This window comes from Thermobia domestica, chromosome 3 (genome assembly GCF_964235325.1).
Source record: "Thermobia domestica chromosome 3, izTheDome1.hap1.1, whole genome shotgun sequence".
Lineage (NCBI taxonomy): Eukaryota > Metazoa > Arthropoda > Insecta > Zygentoma > Lepismatidae > Thermobia > Thermobia domestica.
In genome coordinates, this window is record NC_137456.1 from 273,874,868 (window position 1) to 273,901,824 (window position 26,957).

Genomic DNA, 26,957 nt, shown 5'->3' on the forward strand with positions numbered 1-26,957 from the left:
AAATAGTTACTGCAACAAACAACATATACGTTACACAAACCAGTACGTCGTCGTTTTAAAAGAGATTTCTATGTAGTGAATAACATTGATGGTAAGTGGGAAAGTGATATTAATGATCTTCAATCTCTTCATAAATTTAATGATGGATATCGTTATATTCTTACAGTGATAGATGTGTTCAGTCGATATGCCTGGGCTGTGCCATTAAAATCTAAAAGTACAAATGTTATCTTAAAAGCATTGAAAATTGTGTTCAAAGACAGAAAACCAATTACATTCCGAACAGATAAAGGAAGTGAGTTTACTAATAAAACAATACAGAAGTACTTAGAGGACAACAAAATAAAACATTATACAACTAATAATCCTGATATAAAAGCTAGTATTGTAGAACGTTTTAACAAAACTCTAAAAGAGAAAGTGTGGAAGTATTTTACAAAGTATCAAACGTATAATTATTTAAATCTATTATCTCTTCTTGTGAAATCATACAATGAAAGTTATTATTCAAGCATAAAGATGTCACCTGCATATGTTTCTCAAAATAACCTATTACAAGTATGGCATACTCAGTATGATAATAAAATAAAGAAGAAGAAGAATCCAAATTTCTCAAACATCTTAAGATTGGTAATACAGTACGAATTAGTAAAACTAAACGTACATTTGAAAAAGGATACATGCAAAACTGGACGTGTTAAATATTTAAAGTTAAGAAGATAATACCAAGAGATTAACCTGTTTTAGAAATTGAAGATCTAAACAAGGAACTACTGGATGGATTATTTTATAGAGAGGAATTACAACCTGTGGCGTTATCAAAGACGTTTTACATAGATAAAGTCATACGTACATGAAGAAAAGGCAGCATAAAAGAATATCTTGTTCATTGGAAAGGATATCCTTCTTTCGATTCCTGGATAACTGCATCATCCGTAAAGAAGATTGAGATAGACAATGGAGCCTGACAGATTTTTACGTTACGCTTCCCAGTAATAGTTCTATGGAATATTTTCCTCACAACACCTTAACATCATACACTACGAAACTTCATCAAATAATGGAATTCCGTGAAAAGTGGGAAGTGGCTATTGTTGAAATTTATTATCCTCATTCAATATTAATGAAGAAAATAATAAAATTTTCTACAAACCTGCAAAAAATGATGAATGGAAATTTGTAACTATTTCTGTACGTTATTACACTGACATATCAGAATTGATAATTAATACGTACAACAGATTCACAAATTTACATATTTCCTATACTCGTGAGAGTAATACCTGTTTTATACGACGTCTTCATAAAGACATAGATGTAGACGTTGTATTATCACCAAGTGTTAGTGCTATGTTGGGATTTGAACCAAACGTTGATTTAAAGGATATGCAACAAGGATAAAGCATTCCAAATTTTCGTTTAGGACTTCCATCTATAATGTATGTGTATTGTGATATAACTCAATCTGTATTTCTTGGAGATACAGTAGCACCATTATTACGTATCATAAATATGAATCCTGTGAATCATACGTTTGAAAGTAGTGTTATAGAAATTTTTAATCCTCCTCATTATGTGCCTATAGAGAAGATGCATTTTGAACACATCAAAGTAGATATAAGAGATAGTACAGGCTCTCCACTGGCATTCACTTTCGGAACTGTATGCGTTAAACTACATTTTCGACCAGTGCGTCAACATCAATAAATATGAATAATCCATATTTACAATATTATCAAAGCAAGCTCCTTCTGGAACTGGAAACGTTTATGTTGGATCTCCTTATCAACTTGGACATGGTATTGGAAGTTTCCTTGAAGGATTATTTCGTTCTGTCATGCCATTAGTAAAACAAGGAGATAAAACAGTAGCAAAGGAATTATTAAAATCTGGAGCAAACGTTATTACTGATGTCATCGTCGATAAACAACCTATTAACGAATCCTTTCATCAACGAATGGGTGAAGCGAGATCTGTCTTGCAAGACAAAGCAAAGAATAAACTGAAATTAATGCTAGCATGTGGATATCAACCCAAGAAAAGAAGAATTACACACCATTCCATCTTTAACTCTTCATCATTACACATCATCAAGCGCAAGAAGAAGGGCAAGAGGAAACGTACTCAGAAAAGAAAGAAAAATCAGTAGTATGAGAAGAGGAAAGTATCGCACGATATCTTTGATTAAACCATCACCATCATGGCTTTCTTACATCATCAATCCTGCGAGTGTGTAAAAAGTGAACTAGATATTTTTTCTACAATTACCAACGCAAACCAGTATATTGGATAATCATGTTGTTACATACAAACTAATCAGTTCGCTAGCTGATAATGCCCCTATAGAATTTGTCATGCCAGGAACAAGTGATGAATACATAGATTTTCCACATAGTCTTCTTTACATTGAAGCTCAAATTGTTAAGCCTGATGGATCAGCATTTGTTGAAAGTGATAAACCTGTGGATCCTATTAATGACTTTTTAAATTCTATGTTGAGCGAAGTGGAAGTGTATTTAAATAACAAACTGATTTCATTTCCATCTCATAATCATCCATATTGATCATACATCGAACAACTGTTAAATTATGATAATTCTGCTAAAAATACCAATCTTCAATGTGCATTCTGGTTTCAAGATACTGCTGGACATATCAATGCAACATCTAGTGGTAAAACAGGATTTCAACAACATTATGAATTACCAAAAAGTGCAAAACTCGACATGTTTCGACATCTTCATTGTGATATTTTTAATCAGGATAAATTTTTAATCCAAGGAGTAGAATTACGCATCAAGTTAATTCCTGCAAAGCGAAACTTTTGTCTCATCGCTAGTGATTCATCTGATGCGGCTAAAGTGATTATTTTAGACGCTGCTTTACATATTTAAAAGATTAATGTTAGTGCTGCAATAAAACTAGCGCACAACAAGTTTCTACAATCAACAGCCAAATATCCTCTCACAAGAGTGCAAATGAAGTAATTCGTCATCCCAAAGGATCATCAATCAAAAACAATTTATAATTTATTTATGGGAGTATTACCAACTCGAGTGCTTGTGGCGTTTACTCAAAATGATGCCTATACAGGAACAATAACTTCAAATCCATTTCATTTCAAACATTTTGACATCAATTTCTTCTCTCTATACATTGATGGAAAACCTGTACCCTCAAAACCTTTACAGCCGAATTTCGGAAACAACCTCTATGTTTCCTCATATCATACCTTATTCTGTGGATCAGGTATTCACTTTTCCAATCATGGCAACAATATTCCTCGTCTTGCCTTTCCTCAAGGATACACTATCTTTGTTTTCGACGTTACTCAAGATGGAGAAGCCAGCGCTGCGCAGCATTGGAATCTCATCAAACATGGATGTGTTCGTCTGGAAGTTCATTTTAAGAATCCTCTACCAGCACCTGTCTCATGCATCACATATGGCGAGTTCCAATCTCTCTTAGAAGTGGATCATCAGGGCAACATCATCATGGATTTTTAAAGGTACGTTATTTAAATACCGTATCATATATGTACATGTCTGCATTTTTATACATGATGTCCTCTACCCTAGATTTATTGAATGCTTTGCAAACAAATTCTTTATTTCACAATCATTTCGTTGGCGTATATGCAGCCAATCAATTACCAACACATGTTCCACTACCTGCAGCTATCATCATAAATACAGATCCCTCGAACAAATTTGGCACACACTGGATTTCCGTATATATTCATACTGATGGACGTGTCCACTACTTCGATACATTTGGGTTTCCTCCATATGTAATGCAACATATTCAATTTCTACATAGAAATTCCATTTCTTATACATTTAATAATAAAAAAATTCAAAGTTTGAAATCGTCCGTATATGGACATTATTCATACCTTTTCCTTTGCTTCTAAGCTAAAGGAAAGTCCTTCAATGAATTTCATTACACTTTCTCATCAACTCCAGAAAAAAATGATAGCCTCTTGCTGTATTTTACAGGTAATCATTTCTTCTGTATACATATCATGATGTCTTCATTCTTCTTCTTCGTTTGTTTTGAATACTTTTTTACTATAGATAAAATTCTAGCTATTATTATTGCAGGTAGTCATTTCTCCTTCTTTTTCTTTATTATAATGTGTTTGTATATATTATCATTTGTTGTTTTTTATTTGTTCATGATTATAGATAAAATAAATTTTAAGTTATGTTTTTCATTTTTTTCATTTCAGAGAATAAAAGATCGTCAACGTGTCTATGGACATCATCATTGTACATAATAACGTTTATCTACGTTTCACCATCATTAACAGCAGTAGTATCATCTGTGAAGTTACCATTAATTGAACAATGAACTGTGTATGTGTAAAAACAACACAGCTGTGTACGTGTGTATGGACAGCATCACTGAGCAGTATATAACGACTGTGAAGTTATCATCAACTGGATAATAAAAATATCTAACGTACTGTCTTTTAAAAATGTACTATACTTACCGTCGTTTTAACTGTGTAAATATCTTCATCAACATCAATAAATACTTGTATTCTTTTTCTCTGAAAACAGATGTTTTATTTCTTATTTTTCCATTTCCTAATGAACATGTTTTATGATCAATTATGTAATTAAATACACATCTCACAAAACATAATTTTAACTCATTGAATTAAAGAATTTCATACTGTTTTTTTTAAAAATCTAAAACTGATTTTTAATTCAATGATGTAATCACATAACTAAATAATAATAATAATAATAATAATAATAATAATAATAATGAATTCAAATACTTAATCAGTTATTCTTTCGTAAATTAAACCAAGTATGTGAATTCAATATTATTATGATAGGACTTTGTTTTTAAAAATTTATTAATTATTTTAGTTCTTTTCAAGAAAATAAATAAGTTCTATCATACTTAAGACAGAATTGTATAATAATAATAATAACTTCAAATACTAACTTTTATTTTAACATTCGTTTTCAAGAATTTGAATTCATTATTATTATTATTATTATACATATCACTTATAGTATACGAGGAAAAATATGTTAGGATCTTTTCTTATCATAAAAAATAGTACATTAATTAAAAATCCTATCATATTGAGGTGTATGAAATGAACACATAACACACACAAAATAAAACATTTCACTTTCACTATATATATTTTTATTACATTTGTTATTACGTTGTTTAGTATACGTGAAACAACAAATAAATTTTCTTCTTCTTTATGAAGAGACGTTCACTTCATTGATACCCATCGAAGGTTGAGTATCGGTTTCCCCCACCATGGCTTTGTCTGTACACTATCAAATAAATCAGCCATAATTGAGTCTATGAGTTTTTGTTTGCAAAGTACTCTCATTTCCAATTTTAATCTTTCACCATCAATGTTCTCATCACTGTTCTTATCAAGAGAGATACTTGTCAAACTGATGTTCATACCATTAATAATACTCTGTTCATCAACACAGGTATGGATTCCGGCAAGTCCTCTGCATGTAAGACACTGCGATTGTACATGATTGCGAATAGTATCTGTACACAAGTCAAAATATTCACGTAGCACAACACTGCGAATTTTACTGTTTTTCACAGCATGTTCAATACACGGTAATATTTCCAAGAAATAAAGCCAATCACTTGAAGTTAAGTACACAGTGTTTCGAGGAGCATGAAGTGTTCCTTTCTTCTCTAACATCACTAATTTTTCACCCATTAGTTTTCGCACCACCAGTTCGTTTTTTCGACCTAGAGATTTTATGAATGTAATTTCCACTTGAGAATTTAAATAGTCCGTAACAAACGGGGTCAAATGTAAAAGTTTCTCCCACTCTGCCAAATTTAACTCCAATCCAAAAACAAGTCCTTTACCAACACGAATCACTGGCTCAAATGTATCACTATCCAGACAAATACAAATTAATTTGGTTTTCATTGAATCAAGTCCATATTCCATATTTAACAAGTACTCTTTCTTCGTCTCCATAGTTGATGCACAAGCACTCAAAGGCATGTTACTCCAGTAGCTGATCAACACAGAATAACAACACTATGCATACAGATGACTGCGCATGCATGAAGAGGAATATTCAGGTTTCATCTTGTTTCTACATGCCACCATACACTTACGATGAGTATACCAGTTCAGTAAATTCAAGATCGTTCATGTTACGCCCAGATACATTAATCTTCATTCCTTTATATATTAAACAGACATTTCCACTTTGTAAATACGTTAATAATGCACCATTATCTGCTTCCAATTTTTCAGTACAACGTCCTGGTAAAATCACTTTTTCACCTCCTTCAAATGTCACACATGCCTTCCTGCCATATACCGTTGTAATTATCTCACAGTTTACAATACGGAATGGTACTCCAATCTCCAAATCTCGCATTTTTGTAAAGGGTACCATTGATGGTTTATTAAGCTTATCTAATAAACTCATTGACGATGACATCTTTAAATTTGACATCTCTTCCTTTGCAACAGCTGCTAACAGAATGATCTACACAAGCACATACGTTCCGCTTACGTTCTTCGCAGGAGGGAGTGGGAGTTTGGGGGATTCAAATAACTAGCCAATACACGACAAGAACACGAAAAAGGCATGTTTCATCTTGTTTCTACATCTGGTAGGCATCCTTTAGCATGACCATATAGCAACATACTAGTTTACACCGGTTTAAGCCCCGTGGGAACGTTCCCACGGCCAAAATTTTCCCATTGGGATGAACGCCGGGACCTCTACTGCGTACCCCTAATTGGTGTTTTCTGACGGTTTTAGATTTTGCCTACATTTATTTGGTAATATTGTCTTGCATTGTCTGGCAACATTGCTACCCATGCCAGCTCACCAGTGCACTTCGCGATTCATTTGCGCAATTACCTGAATCAGATCTTTCCTGCTGGATTGGAATAGGTTATGCGTCTTCACCAGCTCCCTTTGCCTCGTCTCCAAGAAGTCCCGATCTAACGACATCACACAATGCTCTCTGGGGTTTCATAAAACAACGTGTAAGAGACACTCGATATCACACAACGTTTGAATTGCGAGCAGCTGTGGAACACGCCTTCACCCTTGTGACTCCGGAGTATCTCCGCAAAACATCTGCGAGAACTTTGCGCAAAATTCAGCTGTTTTACGAAATGGATGGTGATCATACTGAAGTTTATAACTCTGAAGACTCTTAAGACTTAAAGGTAACTGTGTACAGACATTCTACCATAACTAACACTATACTGTTGAAACTAAAGGGGTTGGCCACTCCCAGATCACCCTGTGTATGATAAGGTTTTTTTCAAACATTTAAAAAGCGAACCATACTAATCCCATACATCCTGTAGTTAGTGAAGATGTGTATTTACTTTTAGTTTGAAAAAGTAAATACATACGTGTATTTACGTTTAGTTTAAATAAGTTGTCATCATACACAGCATTAATTTTAATGCTCAATGATTATTTTTTCGAAATTTTATGAAATAATGCGGAAGCCCCAAACTTGTTCGCTGTTTCATTCTGTGTAACCTTAGGTATCCTGATATGCAGTCTGTTAAAAAAAAGAAATATTTGTCGTATTCTTTAAATCTAGGATTAGAGATCTTTTGAAAATGCTTGATAATTCAAATATACCGGTTAAGCCCTATTTCCAAAGTAAATGGTGATATAGATTTATTTTACGTGTTGCCTTCGGGGTTGCTATTAAGGCATCGTTATTATTATTGCCAATCAGTGGCGGAGCCAAGGGGGGCCAGGCTCCCTTGCTCAAATTCTTGACCCCCCTAGTGGCTCTCCTACACAGAGTGATGCTGCTATAGGTTGACAAACGGTGAGTTGGCAGTGGCTACAAGTGAAACTACTTCCAAAACATCTCTCGACAACAAAGTTACGAACTGCAGAATACCGCTGCAATAGTCTGCGTTCCGAATAAAATAGCTCTACTCGTTTTAGTTTGTAGTACGGCAAGATCTAATTCACAGAAATTTGTGGGGTGCTTGCATTGACTTCACCACCTGTACATTCATTTTAACCTCTGTCCCTTATCTAGTTATCTCCTTTGTTTTTAAAAAGAACCAGAAAAATAGCAAAATCAGTCGGTATTCTCATTCGCTTCAATGTTGAAAGTCATACTAAAATATGGTATGCTTACTTACAAATAACATGCACTGCAGTAAAACATTACACTTGTGTTGGACGAAAGAAGTCTTCGTACACTAAGTAATTAATTTCCATTGATTATGGTGACATAGTACAAATGCATATCATCCATTAAATAATTTGGTATTATTATTATTATTATTATTATTATTAATAATAATAATAATAATAATAATAATAATAATAATAATAATAATAATAGAGTTTATCTACCAAACAACTATTTATTGATTAATGAAAATGATTAATCAACTATATTTAGTTAGATATAGTAGATGACTTCAGATTATATTATTTACAGACCGACAGTATCCCACGCTGTCGTATCTATGCATAAGAGGTAGGTTCTAATCTTTTCTTTGTAGAAGTTAAGTAAAAGAACCTGTTCTACCTCGAAATGCTTAATTACAATTTTGTCTTCACAAAGAGAATTCTAACATATACAAGATGATATTAATGATACTATTTGCATATCTGAGTTACTTGTCACAAAAACTAATTGCGCTAGACAACTAAAACTAGAAAGCTCAGACTGTCTTTCTTAGCTAACTTTTACAAGTGGTAGCAATTGAAACTCACATGAGTATATGGTAACCTCTCACCCGAAGTCCAAGGTTAATATCTTTGCACATGGCTTTTAAAAAAAAAAAGAACGTCTCTGTTGTCTCCGTTTTCACTCTCCCCATCTGCCAGCCTGAATCCCCATTCTATTACCAAAGTTTATCAGTCTTTAATTTCAAATTAAGTGTTTTATGATTTTCTTTGCAATTATGAAGTCTCATTAGTTTCTATCACCGTTGTCCCTTAGGACAAGTTATTATAACAAAGGTAAAGCATATTAATGGTACCTCCTGATTAATTTTCAAGGTTTTTTCTTATAATTCTCTTAAGCACTATCACTTTTTTTTTACAAATTATCATATCCATTTATTCCTCTTTTTTTTTTCATAAAATCTGTTTTCAACACATTCTGTTATCATGCGGTATTAAAACAAATCTGGAACTTGTGATATTTATTTACCCCCATCATTCCATCCGGAAAATTAGTGTGATCTATACACGAGGGAATGTTTTCGGGCTGCTAAAATTTAGATTACTGGTGCCATGCTGTAACTTTGAGTTTCGCCTTATCTCAAGTAGATGCAGAAATGTCAGAAGGTTTGATTCTTGTAGATACACTAGTTCAAACGCTGACCAAGATGAGGTCTGGTGAATATGACTCTCAAAGAACAATATTCGAACTAATTTATGAAGAATGTTTGGAGGTGTGCAAAGAAAATGGTCTCGAATTCCAGAGCCGGAAACATGGAATATAGGGGTTCCTCGTGGAAACAAACTAGATATCCGCCATCGAAATATCACAAATTCATTTTGGATGAATCTCTTCTTTCATTGGATGCAGAAAACGAATTTTCTAAAGATAATATATCAACCAAGAGACATTTTTCTGCCTACTATTGATAGGCAATCACTGATATGGAAAACCGCTTTGTATCATGAAGCAAAATCATCAGATCAATCACCACTCTACATCCGAAAAGTGAAAACTTTTTAAATTACAACATTGTCGAGCCTATGGCCCAGCATTATGGAGTGATCTGCAAACATTAAAGTGAGAATTCAAAATTCTCCCAAACATAATTAAGTTGTATGAAGACGAGAAGGAAACCAAAGCTGATTCCTTGACGAATTTTGTTGATCTTCTTTGTGTCTACAGAAACGCATTCCTAGACACCTACAAGCTAGATATCATCTCTGTGAGTATATCAGTTTCTTGTGCTACATGTGAAAGGTCATTCTCTCCTTTGAAAAGATTAAAGACTTATATGCGCAATTCAATAGTGTTACTTTGTATTGAGAAGAAAATTGCTAAATCGTTAGATCTTTAACAAGGTGTGGATAAGTTTGATGCTGCCCATACGAAGAGAAAGATCCTTTTTAAGTAGAGGCATGAACCTATAAATTATTTTCTTTACCTGTAAAAGTGTGTTTGCTTTCACTTAAGTCAACCAGCTACACATATTTTAAACACCGTGATTAAATAACTATTTACTTATATTAGAAATCAATTGCATCAATGAATCCAAGTTGTTTGAGGTACTAAATTCTTACATTTTGACTGTTTTCAAGAGTAAAATCATGAACAACAAAGATAGAAACATTCACCTTGAACACACACACACACACAAATATATATATATATATATATATATATATATATATATATATATATATATATATATATATATATCGTGGCTAAGCGGTTACCGTACGCGCCTTTGGCGTGGGAGTCCCGGGTTCAATTCCCGGCGGGAGTTCATGTGGTTCGGATTCCACGTAAATCAGTAGGTCCACGTCTCATATAGCCTCGTTGCTGAACGGGACGTTAAACTCAAAATCAATATATTGTGCCGTCCATTTCAATTCAGGCAGAGCATGTACCATCACCATCTCAGATATTGTTGAAACTTTTTTATAGCAACTAGACATGTTTTTAAGAGACCCATATTTTTTTGTTTTGTTGAAAAAAAATTTCCCGCCAAGTAATGGGCCATCAAAGACGGGGAGTGCAATTTATGAATTGTAGAAGACATTGAAAATGGTCAACTTCGGAGCCTCATCATTCGGTTATGGAGAGAGGTAGAGTTATAATTCTTGTTGTGGTATGTACATAGGGATATAAATAAACTTTATTTTATTATAGTATGGTTTGCGCATGCGTATCTTTTTGTACATAAATTAACAAATGAACGTCAATTTATCTGAAAAGTCGAAGTTTGCGAATTTTTCCGAGCACTTTCGGTTCGAATTTTAAAACTCTGTTTTCGCGGTTGGTAAGACCTAGCTACCCAGTTTCAGAGAAAATATTTGTGTCTCTTCTGTGTGCAAGCGTTTTGTCGCAAAAAATTCGAGAAATTGTAAAATTTTCAAAAATCGCCATTTTTGGGCGCCATTATCTCGAAAACACCATCTTTCAAAATTCTGAAATTTTCTCAGATGGTTCAACTTTACACGAATAATAAACACACCAAATACCATTCTCGACCAATGCTTCATGAATTAACTGCAGCCTTTTAAAGTTAGCTAAGTTTCGTTAACTTTGATGTTACAGTTAGCAACACTGGGAACAATAAAAGTGCAATGATTTGATTATGTTTGTGGTTCATATTCCCCTACTCCTCCGTTTTCTTAAACCGAAATAATCTCAGGTGGAAATTACGATTACGAAACACACAAATTTTAAGTTTACTTGAATTGACCATGCAATAAATTCCGATGATCTACAAAAAGCCTGAACTATTACCTCAGTGATGATTTGGAATGCTTCAGACAAAGTCTCAATTAAGTGCGATGTCATTACAGTGATCGAAAAAGGACAAAAAGTTTAAAAAATCGAAACGTTTTCTTACGCGTTCCAAGGAAATTTACCGACTTTTTAAACAAAACAATCCCAACATAAGAATGGGTCACTCGGAATTTTACAGTATTCGACTAAAGTGTGTCAGTCCGCAACCTGCGAAGAAAGTGTGTATGTGTGTGTGTGTGTGTGTTGTGCAAATTTTAAGTTAGCTGCTACTGCGTTGGTACAATTCAAAGGTGCAGCCTGTATTGAAGCTGTAATGAGTAACATATTTCCTTTAGTAGTATCATCCGTAGAAAATGACATCTGTCTTCTTCAAGAATGTGGTGAATGTCCTGGAGTAGAAGGAATAAGTGTAGTCTTTAATTATTGATCCTGATGAAAATGAAAGTGTTACGTATGCCATATGGGAAAACAATAATCTCGTTAAAACTGTGCGACTTTCTGTTTTCGTATCGTACATTGCTGGATTAACTGTAAGAATTGTAATTCATGACTACATCAAGAAAATCCAAAGAGAATTAATTGCTACCGAAAAGCACCGTATAAAATTTCAAGATACAAATTCTAATTTACTTCATATAGACTTCGCTGAAAACTGAACGGTTATTCTGCAAAGTGAAATTCAGAGTTATCACCGGTATACACGTGTATGAAACAACTGACAGCTTTGTTGTAATAAACGACGATAAAACACACGATTCGGCTCATGTACTCATAGCCATAGACAAGATTCTAAACATACACGAAGAAAAACGAAAATATATTTTATAGAAAAAGGTTTGAATACGAGATAATAAGTGTCTACAATTTCCCAAACCGTGTCAGTGACTTTTGATGGTGCTGCATCCCACTTTAAAAATCGCTTTTAGATGTTCGAGATGCAGACAGGTCCGATAAAGCAGTGGTTTTGGAGTGAAACCGGCCATGCATGGGTCTCTGCGACGGTATTGAGGAAGGGGGGGAGGTGTAAAGAATGTGGCAACGCGGCATAACCTTAGGCAAAAACAGATACACAGTATTAAAACCGCAGAAGAAAAAAATGAATGAAATATTTACCTTTTGCGTCCCACGGTTATGCCGGTTAGGGTAAAGGAGACAATGATAATGAGAAATGAATGAAATAGTGGAATGCAGAAAGTGGGAGGAAACGGGATAACCCCGAGAAAACCCACGAGCACGGTGTTTGTCCACCACAAAGCCCACACGGTGCGAGCTGGGATCGAACCAGGGATCCCAAGCACCGGAGGTGAACGCTCTACCACTGAGCCACCGCGCCGCCACTAAAACCGCAGAAGAATTCGTGAGTATAGTGCAAGTACAAACTCCGGGTATTACTCTCGTTTTGTTGCCTGGAACTGAATTCGACGACTTCCGGAAGAAAAAAAGGGAAAGTATGCGACCGGTAACTGGTATTCAACGAAGTCATCTTTGTCTTTCGGAAAATGGCGAAGTTCTTATGGCAGTAACGGGTCACCATGAACTAACTTCATGCTTCCCCCAAAATCGAACTTCTGCAATTCAAAGTGTAGATTTAAGAAATCTGCAGAAAGGAACTTTTGTTACATACATATATGTATGATAACCAGTAGTGCGTAGCAGAAACATTATGAACAAATAATGAATTACGTGAAGTTGAAGAGCTGTTTATGCTTCCACATGGATCTTCAGCATTTATGACTATCGACAATCTGCTACGCAGGGGCGGACCCAGGACGGACTTCTAGAAGGGGGGTAATACTGCTACTTAGAGCTACTTTTAAGAGCTCCAAACTCTGAGATCGGTTTTATTTATATATAAAATAAAAAAAGTTTCTTCCCCCTAGATCCACTCCTGGACGAGTTGTGAGCCAACACGTATTGGAGCACCTGCACGGTTACATGCTATTAGCGAAGAAGACACCAACCAAGCAAATGATTCGTCCATGTAAATAAATAAATAATCAGTGAAATTTTGTTTCTGAAGACCATTTTAAGTAACTGAACTTTAAATTTTGTGCGTTTCGTAATCGTAATTTCCACCTCAGATTATTTCGGTTTAAGAAAACGGAGGAATAGGGGGAGGCTTATTTTACTGTTTCAGAGAGCCTTCTTGATCAAAATAATGAAAAAAAAAAAACAGTCAAGAAAATCTTTTATTCTTCATTTAATGAATATGAACCACAAACATAATCAAATCATTACACTTTTATTGTTCCCAGTGTTGCTAACTGTGACATCAAAGTTAACGAAACTTAGCTAACTTTAAAAGGCTGCAGTTAATTCATGAAGCATTGGTCGAGAATGGTATTTGGTGTGTTTATTGTTCATGTAAAGTTGAACTATCTGAGAAAATTTCAGAATTTTAAAAGATGGTGTTTTCGAGGAAATGGCGCCCAAAAATGGCGATTTTTGAAAATTTTACAATTTCTCGAATTTTTTGCGACAAAGCGCTTGCACACAGAAGAGACCCAAATATTTTCTCTGAAACCGGGTAGCTAGCTAGGTCTTACCAACCGCGAAAACAGAATTTTAAAATTCGAACCGAAAGTGCTCGAAAAAATTCGCAAACTTCGACTTTTCAGATAAATTGACGTTCATTTGTTAATTTATGTACAAAAAGATACGCATGCGCAAACCATACTATAATAAAATATAGTTTATTTATATCCCTATGTACATACCACAACAAAAATTATAACTCTACCTGTCTCCATAGCCGAATGGTGAGGCTCCGAAGTTGACCATTTTCCATGTCTTCTACAATTCATAAATTGTACTCCCCGTCTTTGATGGCCCATTACTTGGCGGGAAATTTTTTTTCGACAAAACAAAAAAATATGGGTCTCTTAAAAAGATGTCTAGTTGCTATAAAAAAAAGTTTCAACAGTATCTGAGATGGTGATGGTACAATTTTTTTTTTTTTGCCTGAGTTGAAATGGAAGGCACCATATATATATATATATATATATATATATATATATATATATATATATATATAGGAATACAAGTTTTCATTCATTGGAGGTGGCCCCCTCAAAATCTTCTTGGGTCCTTCATTGCCCCCACTGAAAAACTCTAGCTACGCTACTGTTGCCACTAATAATGTCATCATCTAATACAGAAATCCCCCACTGGCGCACAGTGGGGCGAAAACGCAAAAAGCTGGCCAAAATATGATAACTATATTCAGATTGAATGAAATTTAGTATTAAGGGGTTATTGAGGTTGCTGATTACGATTCTGCAACTAAAGTTGAAAAAAACAAAATGGCGGATCCAAAATGGCGGAATAACAAGAATGTCAACATACTTCGTAATTTTCACAATGTATCTTTAACAACATTCACTTTTTTCACATATTTTGATCAACAATTATTTGTTACTTACGCTCTTATTTATTAGAAATGTATTATTACTTAAATGACACAAATTATTGGTATTTGATTCGGTTATGATAACTGCAACGGCTTGTCACTATAACATTAATGAGCAATAATTAACATCAACACGCTTCGTAATTGGCACGTTTTGGCAGCTACGTTTTTGTCGACAGCATTAATTAATTTTCAGACTACCATTCTACAAAATATGAACGTGGTGCACGAGGGTGCCCATAATGTTTTCAACACTTTAAGTTAATAAAATATATAAACAATGTGAAAATCTTGCCTGACTTGCGATTCAAATTATAAATTATTACATCATTATTATTAATTTTTCACTTCATACACTTGTTCTACTTACCAGTACGATAGAGGAAAACTTTACAGATTTAAAAACTATGAACACGTTCGAAAGTTACAACCATTTAAACGGACGCGTCACAATTCTTCTATTGTTCTCTACGCATTTGACCTGCTGAAGGGTCTATTTAAGAGTGGCTTATGGATTTGAGCCCTTCTAACATAACTCTAGCCAACTACATAAAAAAAAATCTATATTACTAACTTTCGTTTTTTTACTTTTGGCCAGCTTTTTGCGTTTTCGCCCCACTGTTTGGCGTTCGTGACCAGAGTTCGATTCTCGGCGGGAGCTCATGTGGTTCCGATTCCACGTTAACCAGTAGACCACGTCTCATATAGCCTAACTGCTCAACGGGACGTTAAACTGAGAATCAACTCAAGAGATCCGCCGCATCTATTTTCTTCTTTCCCTTGTACCAACCGTGTTTTTGTAATCATCATACTAACGTAAAGACATTGATGAACACGTATTTGTATGCTCCTTCAAAACTTCCTCGAGAGATTTTGAACGTTGTTGTCGTTTACTGAATTTAGCGTTCTTTTCAGCAGTGAGCCTATGTGTGATGTGGAGTTACGTTCTTAGATTAAATCCGAAACAGCACAATAAGTTCATAATTTTAAGGTAATCCCATCGGAAATTTAACCTTCCATCCCAGTCACCAAAATCGGGACTCTGTAGTCTTGATCTAATTATTCTTAATCTCATTTTTTTGATATAATAAAGTGAGGGCATACCTATTTATGCAGGACTTTTAAATTTTTTTATCATACACAACCCGATTTATGAAATCAATGGCCGTTTTGACATAATTATGTATCAGATATCGAATTGAAATAAATCCACTTACGTAATAATGAAATGAAGTATAATTTTTAAATCCACAGGTAACAATATTCGAATAACTAAAACGATATTAAATAGTTCATACAGGTCGATGTTGGGTAAGTTACTTTGAATTTGTAAAAAAAAAAAAAAAAAAAAAAAAAAAAAACTCAATTTTCTAGCTACTACTACTACTACTATATTATTATTATTATTATTATTATTATTATTATTTATATTATTGCACATTCTGATTGTTTCAAAACAACTGAAATGTTTAGAGTTGTAGGTTGATAATAGTACCGCTGCTATATCCTTTCTTGTTACATTATACATATATAGTTTATAGGAAATTTGATGTGCTTTGCTTACTTTATAAACGCTAATTTGCACGTTCTAAATTGCTTTATGTACACGCAGGAACAAATTCTTATTTCACAGCTATATGAACATTTTCTCTTAATGTAATACTTACTAAAGTGCCATACTTCATTAGAAGAAATGAATGGCTGGTTACTATTAATCTGCTAAACTAATTATATAATATTAATAATATTGTTATATAAAACTAAAAATATAGAATATAAAGAAGCATTACACTACAACTAATAAAATCAGAACACATGAACTGGAGGTGAATCAAAACTTACCAGTAACTCTAAAATTGATTCATACTTTTTAAAGCTAGCTCTAAACTTTATAATCAACGGAACTCTAGAATACGCAAACTGTCCTGAAAGAACTCCAATATCACATACCAGGCCCGTATCCAGGGGGGTCTAGGGGAGCCGCCCCCCCCCTAAATTTTTGCTGGCCCCCTAAAAGTTTTACAGTAGGCTTGCAAAAGAACTATAATATGGTGATGAACTATCATATGGCTGGATCGCCCCCCCCCCCTAAGTTTTTGGGCTGGCTACGGGCCTGTCATATACTATCAACAAACGTATTTTCTAGTAATAAAGTAGGCCTGCTCATTAGTTCATGTTAACCCCTTACCGTACTGTATATCGATAATTATTGCACCCATCAAACATATCCACAGTAATAAATATATAGCAACTATAAACAATGCGCTATTGCAGGATAATACTCTGTATCCTTAAAGTTAGATGCAAGTATATTTTCCCAATTCCTGTCTAATTCCCCTGACAAGTAGATATTAGGTCTTGTATTGGAGAAGGCACTAATATAATATTATTAAGTACACACGTAAACAAATTATTAACATTTCGACAACACCTTAATCCCAAATGTTTATGTATGTGTGCTGCTTCTGCCTACACTAGAAAGTTAACTAAAAAAAAAAAAAAAAAAAAAGCGAACGAAATCCTGGCTGTTGATAAATATTTCCCACCGGAGAACTTCAGACACTTTTAAATTTTTTCCAACATGATCCTCAACTTTTAAGGAAAGGTATTTTTTCAAACGTTCGAACGGTAAAATATTTTCGTTCTCCATCTTTATAAAAACAAGAACCAAAGTTAACTAGACTACCATTACATTCGCACTTTATTCACTGAACGTGTTGATTTGCAGGTGTTAAAATATGTGTCAAAATCTTCCAGGTACTTGCAATCAGTAGTCGTGATTTGCCTGAGGCTGTACTCATCTTCCAAAAACAGCAAGTGGCTCAAATATTTTATCTGTTTCTCTGTGTATGGGTGACTGACTGTTGGTCACTTACATAGTCTTGCTCCATAGCTCCATTCTGAGAAATTTACTTACAGGAAGGGAACATTTGTTTCCGAAAAAATACACATACATTGTAGTTACTCATCCGAGATGTTACGCATAAATAGGGTTAAAATTTGTAACGCGCTACCGGTACATTTACTTCAGAAAAAATGTAACGCGTTACTAGGAAACGTTATTTAAAAACAACGCGATACTTTCCAAAACTGTATTCAGTGTATTTTACTAACAAGTGTGTATATATATTAAAGGAATTATTCAGGAAGATTTCTATGATCTATTGAAAGAACTCTTTCAATAATATGATGTAATTTTGTAATTTTCGTAAATCTTGATAGACTATTAGTTAGTGATCTGGTGACTCAGAGCTGTTCACAAACTCAACCTCATTTCAATTTCTTTTTAAGCGACGTAGTGAACTTCTGTCATACAACCCAACCAGCAGACGTGTGTCCGTCTCTCAGATCGTCTGTTCGTCAACCTATTCCACAAATTATCCAATTGTCATGAAATTTAATATGTATCAGTTCCCCCAACTTTCCAAAATAATCCTGTTTCTGGTATTGTAATCTATCAATTATCAGATGGTAAAATCCACATCATGGTGCAAGTTTGTTACTAAACTGCATTCGATTTGTTTGTTTGTTCGCTTATCTAGATAGACTACATATAACACTTTTTGTATCTACTTGACGCCTGTGGAAACACAATCAAAAGTATCTTACAGTTTCGACTTATTCAGAAGGCAAATTTTAGGTGATTCATGTGTGTGTGTGTTGTTTTTTATTTATGTATTAACAGATACATTTGTGTTATTAGTAATATTTATTTTATTCCATTTCAGAACGAGTCATTTCGCTGCAACTGAGATTGCTTTTTGTTAAATCAAGAACCTACAAAATAATTCTTGTGTTAAATAGATGGCTTCTGGTAGCGTGAACATCCCATCGACGACAATTAAAATAAAAATCGAGAGTGAAACTGCTGAAAATTGTATTTCAACATGTGAAACTTTTGAAAACTGAGGAATCAACAGAAAGTTGAACGGATGGATGTAATAATACTCAAGCTTTTGTGGTGACTAAAGTCGGAACCATTTTTGAAAATAATAAAAATGATATAATTAATATCAGATTGAAAATTAGCTTCAAGAGCCATATGTTTAGTAAAGCCTTTATCTAATATCCTTAGGAATGTCGAATCACTTCACTGTAACTTTGAAGTTCTAGATAAAAAACAAACAAAATAAAACTCGTCGACTATACTCCTAGTGCTGGAGAATCAAACAATTCGAAATGTAGTCTTCGCAGGAATAAGAAGGGAAAGAACAATCAAAAAAGTGAATATGGAAAACTATTGGAATTCAGGTACGTTTATATTTGCATTGTCCAGGATTGTAAAAGAAAAAAATAAACTAGAACCCATTAAGCATCCATGTTGTATTACACACATTTGAAGTAAAATTTTGGAAATTACTTCTCGCACAAAGGAAATCTGTGAAGATCCATCGCGTTTCGTAGAACACCCTTTGCACTTATATCCACTTATATTTATTTGAGTTCTAGAAAGAAGAAGGTAAGAATTTTGTAGAGAAACGAAGAGGTGGGTAGCTCTCTGTATTATAAACTAGGATTAAAACCTCTATCCCCTTTTTTACTCAGGATTTAATAGCCAGCCGTTATGACTGAAGTTGTTTTCAAGATTGCTAAAAAAATAAAAAAAAAAGGTAAATACCAGCGTAGCAGTCAAAACGGAAGTCAGAAATGAATGAAAATACTTTATCAACACATTTGTCACAAATGCTGCGTGAAGCATATAGTATAATATCAGTTTCCATCCCGTAGAAACTGTGCTTGTTTCAAAGCGTTTTTTTTTTTCTTATGTCCAGGAAGTACTGTATAACGTTATAACAAAATGCATCTTCCACTCTTTGCTTTCAACGATATAAAGTGATTATGTCTCTTGAAGTTTTTGTAAATATTATTTTGATAATTATGTCTTACAGGGGACAAGAGATGATTGTAAAACAGATGTGAGTTATTTTTCCTTTCTTTTTTTCTCATTTTGTCTGAAGCTCCCTATTCAAATTTCCAAGACGAAGATCCCCTTACAAGGGAAGAGAGGGACGTTATATATCGAAGTGGAAGGTGGTTTATATACCAATCGAAAACACTAATAATGCCTATTACGAAACTGTAATAAAAATTTTCCGAATGCGTATACTGTGCAAGTTATATGAGTATACAGGGTGTCCAGAAAATCCGTTTTCACTTCTAGAAATCGCAAACGGTGAGACAGATGCCAAAACAAGGAAACGTGTGTTTGATCGTTTTAAAAGTACAACGTATCAAAGCAAAAGATGTCGCCCAGGGTCCCAGGCGGGGTCCAACTCAAAACTTGCAAAGTGCAAGACGGTCAAGTAGCATATCCTTGGAAAGCTGTTGGGAAATGAAAGAAGACGGAACCAGTGTCGAGTCTCTAAAATTACCCTGTGTAAAATAGCCTCCATTCAAAATGTCAGCAAAACCCTTGTAAAGTATATGGCCACCCCTATAAAACCAGAAACGTTGAGACAGATATCAAAACAGGAAAACACATGTGTCATCATTTCAAAAGTACAATGATTGAAAGTACAAATATTTGTCCCAGGGTCCAAACGGAGTTCCTACTCAAAATTTTCAAATGGTAAGCGGAGTGTCAAGTGGCATATCGTTTAAAGCTGTTGTTAAATGAAAGTAGGTGTAACAAGTCTGGACGCTCTACGATAGCACTGTGAAAACATCTTGCGTTTTAGTTCTTTCTGTAGCCGGGTTTTAGTTTAATTTAACTTTCATTCTTGTACTCAACGGAAAGAAAGGAAATGCCCTTACTGTGGGATTTTGCTCTTTCGGCCCAGCAATATCTAAATAAAAAATATAATAAAATTAGAGAAAATTAAGAAATAAAGAGAAGAAAGGAATAACATATAATGTACAACCACGAGCAGAAATAAGTAGAGCTTGGAACCATAAGAAATAAAGACTTTTATTTCTACTTATTTATGTTTATGACTATACAATAGTGGTACTTACTGTATGCTCTATGTCTGAATCATCAATTATAAGATGAGTCAAACAACAAAATTCTTTCACCAGGAACAGTGAATACGTGCAAATGTCTCACAATGACAACAAGTGCCGACTGCAAAATGGAAAGTGAATTCATTCGGAGAATCGAAATGCAGATGTACATTATGACCAGACGCTACTTTACACAGGGTAATTTTAGAGAATCAAGGCTTGTTACGTCTTCTTTTATTTTCCAACAGCTTTCCAACGATATGATACTTGACCTCCCTTGCAATTTGGAATGTCTGAGTGGGATCCCCTCTAGAAGCCTGGGACAAATATTTTTACTTTCAATCATTGTACTTTTGAAAAGATCACACACATGTTTTCCTGTTTTGACATCTATCCCACCGTTTTAGGTTTTTGGGGGTGGCCATAGACTTAACAATGACGCTTTTGCTGGCATTTTGACTGGCCGCCATTTTCCACAGGGTAACTTTAGATTGTCGAGACTTATTCCATTTGAGCCCCTTACCTTTTGAATTGGACCCCGCCTGGGACCCTGTGGGTAGCCCTGGGATAACACTTTTTGCTTTGGTACGTTGTAGTTTTAAAACGATCGAACACATGTTTTCCTGTTTTGGCACCTGTCTCACCGTTTGCGATTTCTAGGGGTGAAAACGGATTTTCTGGACACTCTGTACATTCATATAACTCGCACAGTATATACATTCGGAAAATTTTTATTACAGTTTCGTAATAGGCATCATTAGTGTTTTTGATTGGTATATAAACCAACTTCCACTCTGATATACAATCTCCCTCTTTTCCCTTGTTATACTTTTTTGTATTCACGAGTGGAGCTTGGAGACGAGTCAGAAGTTTGAATTTAGTCTAAATATTGTGTTTCAATGCAGTATATTAAATGCACATGATGGATGTTTTATTTTCTTTTTAAACATTTGTACAAGAGTGTCTGCTAAGTACAAATTACTTAAGCAAAACTGAATAATTTTTTGGACATTGCATTACAATTAATTTCGAGAAACACATTAGTATATAGTGTTTATTGTAGTATAATGATAGTACACTGTATGCTTTGTCATACTGCATTTTCCTTTCTCGATTCCATGACATCTCTTGATTTATATAGTCTGTATTGAATTTTATTTCGTTATAGTTTATTCATGATTCATGTTGTTAGTGGGACAATTCTTCAACTACCGTTCATAAATTCATTTGGTAGCAACATTCAGATAATTATGTCCTCTATATACAGTGTATGTTACTCTTTACGGAAAAATTTGGTAAAAATTCGTTTTGTGTACAACCTGTGGAAGTTGAGATTGAGCTGTGGCCAGGTATGACTCATTCTCTTGATAACGTTCTGGGTTTAGTGATGGGGAGCATACAAGACCAATAACCAATATATTTTTTTTCTCGTATGAATCAACACCTTGCTATTAGTTCAAGTTCCTAACAACGACCTTCAAAACATTTTTTGGGAGGGGGAATATGAAGTAAAATAATATTTGGGTGAATGAATATAACTTTCGATGTAAGGGTATTTGGAAAAGGTCATCTTGCAACTGCAGCTGCTTCAATTCTACTGGCTCCTTCATCCTTCTTGTTCCTCGTGTATAATACTCTTTCCTGTTAGTTGCAAAAACTCTTCCTGTGTTGTGAAATCACATTATGAATATTGCTTTTTCTTAAAACACGGAGTAAATAGATAATGATTATATATCACAAGCCGTGTTTTATTTATTGCTTTTTCTATTATTGCGTTATATTCGTCTTCGTTGTATAGAAAGAAAGCTGCCAGAAAGTTTAGATTGAACTCTTTTTATGCATGGAGTAGAACACTCAGCTCAAAACAAAATGACGAACTTTTCTTTCTTAATGCATTCCTGTCTGGTGCTTTTATCAGTTACGAAATAGCATCTCTTCCTGCATTCATGCACTTCTGCGTCAGGGGCCTCCATTATTGGTAAATAAACGACAGTGTTAATACTACACTGGTACAAATTTCCTTTTAAAAACATTGGAGTTTACAAATTGCAGCTTTGGCGTTGAAACTAACACAATAAATGGTCCAATATGATCTTAAAATACTTCATTTTCCAAGCTTCTAAACAAAATGCACAAACGAGAGAACCATTTTCAATTTATCAGACTACTATTTTAGGGAAAATGAACACAGAAAATATGGTTTGACGCTATCAGATGCAGCATTTAATTACAGTGCATTGAAATTACAAAATGTTTCTTTAACTATAACAATTTAATGTCCATTGTCTATAGGTATACCTTTAATTTGCAGTTCTTGTCACTTCGAAAAATATAGCTTGGAGTGGTTGCGCTTTTCTGTCTCAGACATTGAATTTCATGTATTTGATACAATAGACTCTCGGTTTGTTCTCTGTGGGTAAATTTCATTTTTACTTTATTGATGTCGTATATAGAAATTTAAAATTGCAGCATTAAATATAGAAAGTTCGCTACGCCACATTCTGCAGTTTATTTGAATCCAGAGCCTAAGCAACACTGGATCTAAATAATATGCCTTCCATGTTGTGAAAATTTCTTCGATTAACGTTAGCGGAAAATAGTAAATGAAATTTCAGATTCCTGCACTTACCAGCTATGTCATAGATGAGTATCCACTGAATGGAATATAAAAATCACTTGTTAAGATATTCACTAAAACTTTGAAATATAAGGAATCAGCATAAAGATTAACGTTGAATATAATTGCATTAAAGATTTTGTGTTAAGAGGATTTGTTTATCCTCAATTTAGACTCGCTTCAGGTGGTGGTAACAAAAATGACTTAATAGCAGTTTTAAAAGTAAATTCAAGAACCATATACTAAAATACGTATCAATTCGTAATTTATTCTTTTCTGTGAGCCATTTTACAGTAAAGAAGGTTTCATTGATAGAATATTTAGACTTTAGTCGTAGCGATGAATGTGAAGTGTTCACTCATCTGAACAGATTGGTTATAAAAGTGAAAAAGACATTCCTAGAGCTGATTGTTCAGAATTGGAGAACAAATCTGAGAAATTCATGTATACATATATTTGTGCTATTTCTCAGAATCCGCATGATACTAAATATTTGAATATTCATCTCCGTGTGATATTTATTAATCGCTTTTTCTTGTTTTAGTGTGAAAAAATAATGTGACTGCAAGGAATATAAATAAATAATAGTTCATTCCTAATAATATTTTCGTGGGCTTTTCTACATACAACTTTTAATATTAGTGGCAAAAATGTTGAATTAGAAACTTTAAAATAACTACTTCGTAAATTGTACCTTGAGGTGGGCAAAAAGAATGATATTTCCTTTACGCCTATTACGGTTATTTTATTAAATAATTGTTTGGTCCTATAGATCTTATTCACTTCAGAAGGGACATAGCTGTAGCAAGTGGTACGCAATATTTAGAGCAGTTGCTGGAGCACAAGGTTCCCTTACCCTTTTTGTTGTTTCTCCATCTAGCGTTATTGAAAATAAAATTGACACGATTATTCATGTCAAAAATGGTGTTCCAATAAAGTTACAATATTCATTGTGCATGCTAGATATATAAGTAACAGCTGAATTAATTATATTTCAATGTATTCCACTAGAATTGCTAGAAGTATGTCGTCTATTTTATCCTGCTATGACTATCGTATAGTTTTTATTTTGTCGCTGTCAACCTAAGTGTTAACTAATTATAACATGAATTATAAATTTCGTTCACTATTTCTTGAATCTTTCTGTTGTAAGTTTTCTGCATTGCATGCAAAGATCGATGATGTAAGCAAAACTTGTTGCTGAGGGTTCAACTCTTCTTTAAAATTTTGACTTTGTCACTTTACTCTTACGTTACAAATTTTAGCATAATTAAACATTATACTGAATTTAGAAACTTTGAACGCTCCCGAAGTAAATTTCTGCATGCGTGCCTCCAAATAATCACCCACTCTACTCTTGTTATGTAATTAGCTTATCCTTGTATGAGAGAGGCACCCTCTCTGAGTACTCCTTGTTTCAGCATAAAGATGAAGTGAGTTCTGAAGTCCTTAATAATTATTTTTAAATACATTTTCTACAGCTTACAAATTCGAACTTTATTTGCTGGAAAAGAAGACGCCGAGTTGTACGTGAGTTGTACATGAAAACTATAGCATGTAACACCTCATTTTATACCAACTTTCCCCCAAAATCGAATGGTGTGCTTATTTTTGTTTTATAGTTAACCAGTATGAATTTAGGACTACTTCTAATGTGAACCAAACGTCCATTATTCGATCTTTCAAATTGGCAACATTCCTTATTTTCACCGTATGCTGTAAGATTCCAACTGGCACTGTGGAATTGTTGCCATCGCTCATGTTTACGAAATTTATTACATTTTTAAAGAGTTGCGATTTGTCAGTTCAAGAATAGTGTTGGGATAAGTTGGGATAAGTAGTTTGTAGTCCAACGGGTTAAGGTCCGGGCTGCTAGAAGGCCAATCAGTGGTAGAAATGAAGTGAGGGACCTTCCGCGCCAGCCAGTCCTAAGTTGTTTTCGCTGTGTGGCCTGGAGCGGAATCCTGTTGGAAGGTCCTCCTTTCTCCAGGGAACATGGTAGCAGACAGTGGTTACACTATAGGTGTTAACACTGTGTCCTGGTATACCTTGGAAGACGTTTTAACACCTTGTTCGCAAAAATACAGCTGGGTTGTGCTTGAGCAGCTCACTCCCCACCAAACCATCACTGAGGCAGCATGATGTGCCGGGTGTCATCCAGAAGTCCTAAACGGCAGAACTCCTAAAAATATAGGCACTAGACCTGAATTTTAGTACTTCTGCAGTTTAGGAATTGTGCCGCGGTATGATTTTTAGCACTTCTGCCGTTTAGGACTTCTGCCGTTTAGGACTTGTGCCACGATATGAATTTTAGGACTTCTGGCGTTTAGGACTTCTGCCTTTTAGGTCTTGTCCCTTTTTCATTCACTTGCTTTAGTTCTGAAATTCGCCACCACCCCCACGAAATTGCGACGATGCACCAACTAGTTGGCAATAATGTCACGAACGTAGCTAATTCCAATAATAACAGCAATATTTGTACTACCAAGATTATTATTATCACTATCTGTTCTGTACTTATACACGAATTACATAATACAACCTATTTCATTCTAAGAATTAATTACATAATTAGTTAAGAAATTCGTTTCTTTCGAATTAGTCCAGGACCCAGCCCTATTTTTAGGTCCTGAGAGTTTGATTGCTGGAATGAGTTATACAGTGACCAAATATAATTAAAATTTTAGGTAGACATCTGATATCCTGTTCATTCTCTCTGGGCAGCCATCTTCCAAAATGGCCGCCGCTCATATGTAAATGTCTATATATCTCGTGAACCAAGGTACTTAGAAAGGTGATTTTGGTGTCAAAGTATATGTTTTCGAGGTTGCTGAATTCAAATATGGCATCATTGGTAATGCCACTTAGAAAACTTACTAGCTGGCAACAATGCTGTCTTTAACGGCCAACTATAAAAAGACACTGATGCATATTGCATCAGTAGTATATGCATATGTAGCGTGTCCCTTCCAGGACTACAGAAAAACAATTTTTGCTGGTAGTTGACATCACAGAAAAACAGATTTTAGAAATTAATATAAGAAAAAAGTGGCTTTAAATTCAACATGGCGGCCAATATGGTGGCTAATGCCAGGAAGCCAAGCAATGGACTTATTCAAATGCCTGTAAGGCAGTTACTTATTGACCAAAAGAGTTCAAACGAGAAGCAGGATGTACAGGAAAGAACGGACGTTTCAAGCGTTTACGGTTTAGGCCCAGCGAACGAAGCGTATTCTCAGGGAGAAAGATGGGCTGGGGCGGGGCAGGACTTTTTTAATGAAAAATAGGGATTTGCTCTAGATAATTATGCATATAACGCACAGTAAAGCAGCAAATGTTCCCTGAAAAATGTCTTAAGATTCAATTCCTACTTTGTTCATACTGTCTATAGTTGTCTGACAGTGAGATAACGAAATAACTCATCTTTATTGTATTCCATTGTATCTTTTGAGATGAACGGGTTGGCAAGGGGTCTAAGTCATATATGTTCGACCACATTCATACCATGATTGT

General features: G+C 34.5%; 1 protein-coding gene across 3 annotated transcripts in view; it reads left to right on the plus strand.

The window, feature by feature from the left end:
• The window catches only part of LOC145681054 (uncharacterized), a 221,069-nt gene that overhangs the window by 169,081 nt on the left and 25,031 nt on the right, over window positions 1-26,957 (plus strand). Inside the window, exon 4 of one of the 3 annotated variants that reach the window (XR_014130716.1) lies at window positions 18,613-19,135. Coding sequence is in view for 2 of the 3 variants with exons in the window: in XM_081752398.1 (XP_081608524.1) it covers window positions 18,613-18,652 (40 nt within the window). In the remaining variant the exon portion in view is untranslated. Of the gene's footprint in view, window positions 1-4,231; window positions 4,325-18,612; window positions 19,900-26,957 lie in introns of those variants that run through there. The other 2 variants (XM_081752398.1, XM_081752399.1) reach the window with 2 other exon arrangements.